At 33.3% G+C, this 9248-nt stretch overlaps 1 protein-coding gene across 1 annotated transcript; it reads left to right on the plus strand.

The window, feature by feature from the left end:
* The first annotated feature begins 4185 nt into the window (after nt 1–4185).
* Nucleotides 4186–8653, plus strand: LOC133295161 (inactive protein kinase SELMODRAFT_444075-like). Its single transcript, XM_061493979.1, has 9 exons — nt 4186–4386; nt 4801–4955; nt 5031–5125; nt 5276–6306; nt 6801–6961; nt 7097–7173; nt 7265–7412; nt 7600–7749; nt 8184–8653. The coding sequence occupies exons 1-9, from the start codon at nt 4203–4205 to the stop codon at nt 8268–8270; spliced, it is 2088 nt and encodes a 695-aa protein (XP_061349963.1). The 5' UTR covers nt 4186–4202; the 3' UTR covers nt 8271–8653.
* Nucleotides 8654–9248: the final 595 nt, after the last annotated feature.

Here is a 9248-nt window from a genome sequence, read left to right on the forward strand (position 1 = left end):
ACGTGACAGTACGTTTTATTAAAGTTTCACTGCAGTGGCTTTTATTATTTATGGCAAAGTTCAAAAAGTTGAATTTGGATTGGGGGGATTAGTGATAAAAAGGACAAGATTATTATGCAATTTACCATCATGGGATTGTCTTGTATTTCTGCATAAAGCTGCATTTTTACACTCGGCAATGGTACATTGCAGTAATAAATGCTATCAGATTTTATTACTATCATCTTAACTTTTGTTTCCACTGCCCGAGTTCAAAATTGAAACAATTGATTTGGGCACGTTTGGTAGAGGAAAAAATTGTTTTTAGCAGGGAAATACAATTACTAAAGAAATGATGAGAAAGTGAGTTTTCTAAAAAAGTTAAAAAAAAATTATTTAGTAAGTCGAAATATTATTGAGAAAATTAGTTTAAGTTTTTTGATTCTGTGTTTGATTGAAGGTAAAATATTGCTGAAAAAATAAAGTTATATTACAAATATAACCCCGTCTTTGGTAAGAGTTTTAATATTGTCGGAAAAATAGAGTTAAATTACAAATTTACTCAAGGCTATTTTTGACACAAAATTCAAATCTCCTTCTTCATTTACATAGAGAATTCACAATACCATCTTCTAAGTTTGTTGAATAAGGTAGTGTTTGGTTCGGGAGAATTTTTTTTTAGTAGGAAAATGTAATTGATAGAAAAATGGTTAGAAAGTGAGTTTGATAGGAAAATGTAAAAAAAGTTGTTTGGTTGACCCAAATATTACCAGAGAAATTTATTTAAATATGCAAAATCTATGTTCGGGAGAAACTTTGCACCTGTTTTTCACTTCCTCAGTCATCTCACAATACCACATCTCAAGTGATATTCTGTAACAGTGAATTTCATCCAAAAATCAACACAAATGTCATTTTCCCATCTATCCTATTTGTCTGGTATTTCTTGAAAAAACCTGAACCAAACGTGGTATTTTCCAATATCCAGCTACACTTTCCCATCAATCCTAAAATAAACCTTCAACCAAACACTACCTAAGTATTTTCTTTTGATCGATGCAAGTAGTTGGGGTGCGGAATTTATTTCCCTCCACACCATATTAGTTGAGTTAGCAAATAATGAAACTATTTGCTATAATATTGAAAAATGAAGGCTACAACACCATATTTGAAATTTCCAAGTGATAACTTATATGTATATGAGTTTGTTTTTTAAAATTATTTTAGATAATTTTGTCTAATATTTATCAAAATAATATTATTTTAAGACAAAAATCACGGTGTATTTATAACTTAATTTATTTCAGAGTTATAATAATTTTCATCATTCTAAATTTTTAATTTTTTAATATTAAAATGACATCATTTCGATTAACATTAAATAAAATTATTTAAACTACCGTTACATACCTTTTTTTTTTTTTTTCTCTATGCATATTTATAAGAAGGATTGCAGAATATTAGTTAGAAAGTGGCCACCAAACATGAAGTGCATGCACGATTCACAACCCATCATGACCCATTGACCCCACAATGAGTCGTGGCATTTACGTGCGTGCTAATTATTCATAGATTAGATCATCAAAGGGGGAGATTTGGTAAATCAACAACAGTAATTTTACGTATGTCTTTCCATCTCTCGCCAGGATAAAAAAGTTGAAACAAAAGAAAGATTTACAGTGTCTTTGTTTAATTTTTAATAGTACAAATAATTACTTTATTATCTTTTATTTTTTAAAATAATACTCTACTTAAAAAATTCATATAATAAATAAAAAATGATAAAATATTTTTTCAGTCCTCAAAACTACATCATTTTAAATTAACGAAAAATGTTTATGTCCTTTTAGAGAAATTAATGAAGAATGTTTCAGTAATATTTATATGATAAAAAAATAAATAAAATTACAAAAATACTCTTCATTATTCAAAATGACATAATTTTGAGAAATTAATTTATATCCCGTGATCGGAGAAATATTTTACCATAAAAAATTGAGTTCGTTTTTTTTAAAATTATTTTAGATAACTTTGACTAATGTTCACCGAAATAATATTATTTTGGGACGAAAATCATAGTGCATTTGTAATTTAAATTTATTTCAAAATTATAATATTTTTATTAGGGTTCGCTTTTTCTACCGTCAAGGTAGATAACTTATCTATATTGAGCCCAAAATGACGTCGTTTTGAGGCAGAATTCAAGGTATTTTTGTAATTATAATTTATTATACGATTATAATAGTCTTTTTCATTATAATTTTTTAATTTTTCAACTAAAATGACATAGTTTTAATAGCGAATGTAGATAAGTTGTCTACGTTCACGGTAGAAATATTAAAACCTATTTATTATTATAATTTTTTAATTTTTAATAAAAAAACACATGGTTTCAATCAATATTACACAAAATTATCTAAAGAATATTAGATATATTTTCCAAACACAATTAATGTTATGTGTGTGCATTTCACGTTCACACAACACAATTAACCTTGTACATCAAATCAAATGAGAACATGACTGAGTTTTATAAATGAAAAATTTGCAATTTTTTTTAAATATTTAATAACACAATGTTTTCTCCTCACTATGTGTCTGTCTCCATTGGTGACTAGCACGCTATTCACAACAAAGCTTAACTCTTCTTCCATTAAGCAAAACCATTTTTGTACTCACTGATTTCTCACTCAACCTTTCTCTTTGAGCAAAATCCCCAACTTTTGTTTCATTTTTTTGGTGGTCCATTCCTTTGTGCTTGGCTGTCATATTTTCTTTTCCTTTCATTCTGTGCCATGCTGGTACTATCCAAATGATGTTGGAAGAGAAAGTGCAGCACCTAAAGTAAGCAAGAGACGTTTATCTCAAAGCTTTTAGCTTTTGCAAGTTTTTTTGAACCATAAGAAAAGGGTCACAACTCGTTATCCTTTTCGTTTCTGAAAATTTGTTGTTTGGGCTCATTGTGGTGGGTCTTCGTTTTCATGCGTTTGGCCACATTGTTCGGTTGTGATGACATCGTTTGATTTAGTTAGGTTTTGCTGCTGATGGGTTTCATTTCGTGTTATTTTTTTTTTATTAATATTATTGTTTTCTTGGTAAGGAACCGTTTTGAGGCTAGCTCTTGCCGGTTTTCGCTGAAATCTTCGAGATTGTGATGGAATTAATAATGATAAACAGAAAAGTGTATGTTATCTTTATTTGTTGTTGTTGTTGTTGTTTTATTTTTATTTTTTGCTGGATGTTCAATGTCTAGAAACAACATAATAATAGAGAAAAAGAAAGGTTTGGATCTTAGTCCGGGCTTCCCTCTTCTTGTTTTCTAGTCGTCAATGATGTTGTTAATCTTCTTAACCAACAAAAAGGTGGTTGCCAATGCTTAGTTATGTGTATGTCTCACATCGTTATCCATTTCTTCTTTTTTAGACACTTGTTATACTTTGCATTATTATTATGTTCCATTTTTTGATTTAATTTCAATCTGGGAATGTGCAGGATAAGAATTGATAATGACAGAGAGCTAAACGACCTCAATCTTTAGTCATATCAGTGGTTTTTGGAACGCCTGAAATTTGAAGGACATGTTACTATTTCTGTAGTGGAATCTTTGGCAGAGGGTTCCTCTAAAGTCTTATCTAAAGTAAAGCCAACTGGTTGGAGACAAATATTTTGACTTAGAGGGTGATTTGAAGGCTCAAAAGCACAGCTATTGTCATAGACTTGAAGGCCTATCCTTTGGTTCAATGATTTTACATCTCATGTTATGCAGTGAGCAGTGCTTTTAATCTTGTTCAATTTCAGAAACTTGAGACGCATATTATTTTGTGAGCTGGGGCAATGCAATGTCTTGCTTTCTGAGCCAGAATGATATCTGATTCTTCACGGATTTGATACTATTTAGGGAACGTACTTGCAGAATCCATCTTGTTGGTGACTGAAAAGCAAGTTCTTGAGAAAGTTAAAAAACGGGTTTACTCGTGATTCTGTAGCAAAGGTTTGAATTTGGTAAAAAGAGTCTTGTCAGTGGTTGCTCTGTTATTGCTTGGTGGAATGTTGCATGTTGGTTATAATTCTACTGGTGCTTGACCAGGTCAGAGAAAACTAGTGATTTTGAACATGTTTTTGCTTTTCTCCCCCTTTTGTTTTGTATATAGGAACATATGGTTTTCATGGTTATTGAGTGATATCTGTTGAGCAAGGCAATTTTTGAGGGATTGTTGGCGCCAATGAGTCGAGAACAGCAGAAGCGAGGGAAGCAAGAAAAAGGTTCTGATGGTGCTGAAAAGGTTATTGTTGCGGTCAAGGCATCAAAGGAAATTCCAAAGACTGCTCTTGTTTGGTCTCTGACTCATGTTGTTCAACCTGGGGATTGCATTACACTGCTAGTGGTTGTACCGTCACAAAGTTCAGGTAATCCCTCTTTTTCCTGCATTTGTTTTTTTTTCTGTGCTTCTCTTGTTGTCAAATATTATTTATTGGCGCATGGCCATTTTGATGCTTCTGTTTTTTAAAAGTACTAAATCTGTTGGATCTATCCCGTGTGTCGTTCCTTTTATCATAGGGATTGTTTTTAGTTTAGTACTCTGAACAAATAGATTGCAGGATGACATGTAATAGCACTGCGTGCATGGTTTGTCCTTACTTTGTTGGTTCTGGAAGAGTATAGTTTTGTATTGTTGCTATCAATTATACCTGCCTTCCATTTCAGTTTGTTGTCTAGATGTGCATGACAGACTCCGGACTTTGTTATTGTCTTTGATTGGGCATTTGAATCTTCACCATTGTTTATTTTTTGTACCTGACTGTTGTTCTGCACATATATAGGCCGCAGATTATGGGGATTTCCGAGGTTTTCTGGTGACTGTGCCAGTGGTCACAAGAAGTCTACTCCAGGAACAAGTTCAGAACAAAAGAGTGATATCACTGATTCTTGCTCTCAAATGATCCTTCAGCTCCATGATGTCTATGATCCCAATAAGGTTAATAGCCTTGATGTATGAAAGGTTCATAGTGGATGTTGTGTTTGTTTCGATATGCTAACTATTTTTCAACAGATAAATGTCAAGATTAAAATTGTTTCTGGATCAACTTCTGGAGCAGTGGCTGCAGAAGCCAAGAAGGCCCAAGCCAATTGGGTCGTATTAGACAAGTAATACTCTCTTATTTTCCTCCAGAGAAAGGCATTCTATTGTAACATGAAACAAAATTGATGAATTGTCAATCTCTGGTTCCCTACTTTATTGATCTGAGATCATGATTCAGTTTGTTTTATTGGTATTTTGTGTTGCTTTCTTTACAGACAGCTCAAACACGAGGAAAAACAATGCATGGAAGAGCTGCAGTGCAACATTGTGGTTATGAAGCGTTCCCAACCCAAAGTACTCCGCTTGAATTTGATTGGATCACAAAAGAAGGATCTAGGAGAAGTATGTCCATTGCCTTCTGAGCAAGATAAGATGTCTGCAAAACAAACCAGGAAGAATGATTCTTTAAATACCATAAAAGGACCAGTTGTCACTCCAACTAGCAGCCCCGAGTTAGAGACACCGTTTACTGCAACTGAAGCTGGTACTTCATCAGTTTCCAGCTCTGATCCAGGAACTTCACCATTTTTTATCCCTGAGATGAATGCTGAGTCAAAGAAAGAGGAAACTATCAAAGAAAATCAAGAACTTGATGGTACTATTTCAGACACAGACAGTGAAAGTTTGCCCACATCTTCAGCAAGCTTGAGATTCCAGCCGTGGATCACAAATTTACTTTTACATCAACAATCATCTCAACTTAGAGAAGAAAGATCAGAAAGATCTCATAATGGGCTTCAATTGTCTACAACTAGAGCTTTGATGGAAAAGTTCTCAAGGCTTGATAGAGAAGCTGAAATTGAGATTTCAACCTGCAGGACAGACTTGGATTTCAATGGAAAGGTAAGAGAAGCAATAGCATTATCTAGAAATGCTCCACCTGGTCCACCTCCGTTATGTTCAATATGTCAACACAAGGCTCCTATTTTTGGAAAACCTCCAAGATGGTTCAGCTATGCTGAGTTGGAGCTTGCAACTGGTGGATTTTCACAAGCCAATTTCTTGGCCGAAGGAGGATTTGGATCTGTTCACAGAGGGGTTCTACCAGATGAACAAGTCATTGCTGTCAAGCAACATAAATTGGCTAGTTCTCAGGGTGATCTTGAGTTTTGCTCAGAGGTAGAAGTCCTGAGCTGTGCTCAGCACCGAAATGTTGTTATGTTGATTGGATTCTGTATTGAGGATAAGAGAAGGCTACTGGTTTATGAGTACATATGTAATGGATCATTGGATTCTCATTTATATGGTAATTTCTTTTGTTTCCAGACCAAATTTTGTCATGACAGAGTTATGTTTTTGAATTAGCTTGAACTTCCTGAAGTCATTCAATATGCAATATTATGTAGTCCATAAAATTCGAAGTTCATATATGTTACTTGATAGTTGAAGGTTAAAGTGTACTTAAATATTTGGGAAATTAATGGGATATAGTAAATCCATTTTTGTAAAGCTAATGAGATCCTTGCCCTTAGACTATTAGATAGGACTTAGTTACGTAATTTGAAATGCTAGTCTTTATATTTTTGAGATTATTTAATCCATAAGTCCACCCACATGCCAACTAAACCCTGGGATGGAGTAGGATTTTTCTTGTCTTGAAGGCTACAGTCATGCAGAATAAGTATACATCATGATATTTTCATGTTAAATACATAGTTAGCAATATGATATAGGATACATGTTAATGATAATGTCTTGATTGTAATTTGTAAACTGACAAAATACTTGGAAGTCTTTCAGGGAGACAACGGGAACCGTTAGAATGGTCTGCACGGCAAAAAATTGCTGTTGGAGCTGCTCGAGGGTTGCGATATCTTCATGAAGAGTGCAGAGTTGGTTGCATTATCCACCGTGACATGCGGCCAAACAACATTCTTATCACTCATGATTTTGAACCACTGGTAGGGTTTTACTTTGCCAGCTTTGTGCTATGCATTATAGTTTACAAATGAAAGGCATAATAACATTTATCTGTCTATTTTATTTATTTATTTTATGTTTTCAGTTCATTAAGTAATTGTGTTGAATTTTGCAAGGTTGGTGATTTTGGACTGGCAAGGTGGCAGCCTGATGGAGACACAGGAGTGGAAACTAGAGTAATTGGAACATTTGGGTACATGTTGTATTACTCTGCAATTAGTTTCATTGTCTATCTAGCCTGTGCAATAGTAACAATGCAACAAAGCTATGTTGGTGCTATGTAGGTATTTGGCTCCTGAATATGCTCAAAGCGGCCAAGTAACTGAAAAGGCTGATGTTTATTCCTTTGGGGTGGTATTAGTGGAGCTTGTTACAGGGCGAAAAGCTGTTGATCTCAATAGGCCCAAGGGACAACAGTGTCTTACTGAGTGGGTAAGTTAAATGATATTAATATCTATTTATTATAATTTTTAAATGTCTGCTATTGGCATCATTTCAAGAGTTAAAATATCATTAATGAGTAACATGACACTCCAATAGATAAATGGAGTACCATAAGTTTCTTTCGTTGTTCATGCCTTACCTTGAATAATCGTGCTAGCATTTGGATATTAAACAGGCACGGCCACTTTTGGAAGGTTATGCCATTGAGGAACTTATTGATCCAAGGTTGGGAAGTCACTATTCAGAACATGAGGTCTCTTGCATGCTACATGCTGCATCATTATGCATAAGGAGAGATCCTTATTCTAGACCACGCATGTCACAGGTAAGGAAAAAAATTTAACAGATTTTTTTTTTTTTTTTTCAAGTATTACTTGAATAAGTTACAATTAAATATTTCGTAGAACTAGATTTAAACAGTTATTTATAATCCTTTAGATCAATTGGAAAAGGTTAGCTGGGTATCTTGTTCAAAAGGATTAGAACATGTCCCTCGAGATCAGAAGGCTTATATAGTGATTCCTAATGTGCTATAAACTCATTTCTCAATCAGTGTCTTGCCTAAATTTGATTCCTGAAATTGGTTCACTTCCCCTTTTATGAAATCAATCAAAAACTCTTAATGGTTTATCATGTAACATCTGAGAATAGCAATGACTTATAATATATTATGCTGAACACTAACGCTTTAGATCTTTGACACCATTTTTGGTTTCCCCACCTGACCATGATGGTATACGTGTGATTGTTTGTTCAAAGGTTCTCCGAATACTGGAGGGTGACATGGTCATGGACACAAATTACATTTCAACTCCTGGTTATAATATGGGAAACCGGAGCGGTTGATTTTGGCCAGCACCATTACAGTGGTCCCCTGTTATATGAGTCATTGAAAGCGTTCAATGGGAAGCTGTGTCTGAAGAAGTAAAGGACTTCCTATTGGGAAAAAGGACAAGGCTAAGCGAACATCATGTGAAGATGACATTTAAAGCGGTTCACGATGAAAATTGCATTCTTGTTATGCTAAAATGTGTTTCTTGACTTCGTATTTTGTAGTTTTCTTTCTATCTCTAACTTTGCATCTGTATAGTAGCGAGAAAGTGGGATAGTTAATATATAGAAGCTTTTCAAATTCGTTAGGAAAATTATGTAAACTTGTACCTAAATGGCCTTTGATCAGACTCGAGAACCGTCTATATGCTCTTGAAATGGATCAAAAAGCTTATTGTAAGGTGGCTCAATTCTCTCTCTCTCTCTTTCACCCCACAGTGAATGTGTTCACATGCATGCCTTGAGAAGCAGACAAACTTTTAGTATTGATGAGGTGTAAAAGTGGAGATGTCTTTTTGGGGAGAGGTTATATTTACTATTGAAATATTTTATCTCTTATTATTAAGTTAATTATAGTTAATTTTTGCTAATCTAACAGTTAATTTATTAGGAATTAATAATTAATTAATAAATATATCCAATAAATTATAATCGTTAAATTGGCAAAAATCAACAGTAATTAATTTAGTAGTAATAGTTGTAAAATTTTTCAGTACTAAGTATAACTGCCTCTGTTGTGTTTAACTGAAAACTCAATTTATTCTAAACTTAATGAATTAATATCAAGTTTTGTATTATTTTATATTCAATGAAATAAGTTAATTTATAAATAAAATATTTTTTGTATACTTTTAAAATAATTATTGAAACTATATATATATATATATATATATATATATATATATATATATATATGGGTTTTATAAGAGTTATGTTGTAGGAAAAATGATTGTGTTATGTTATAGAGATTCGTTTTGCGTGCCAGAGTTTTTT

Source organism: Gastrolobium bilobum, unplaced genomic scaffold (genome assembly GCF_033153095.1).
Source record: "Gastrolobium bilobum isolate Gb01-03AN ecotype WA unplaced genomic scaffold, APGP_CSIRO_Gbil_v1 utg21876, whole genome shotgun sequence".
NCBI classification, from domain to species: Eukaryota; Viridiplantae; Streptophyta; class Magnoliopsida; order Fabales; family Fabaceae; genus Gastrolobium; species Gastrolobium bilobum.

Bases quoted from the DNA above. Each gene is read 5' to 3' on its own strand.
- LOC133295161 (XM_061493979.1), top strand. From the start codon at position 4,203: ATGAGTCGAGAACAGCAGAAGCGAGGGAAGCAAGAAAAAGGTTCTGAT. The intron at 5,126-5,275 runs GTAATACTCTCT...CTTTCTTTACAG, and splicing joins AATTGGGTCGTATTAGACAA to ACAGCTCAAACACGAGGAAA. The intron at 6,962-7,096 runs GTAGGGTTTTAC...GAATTTTGCAAG, and splicing joins CTCATGATTTTGAACCACTG to GTTGGTGATTTTGGACTGGC.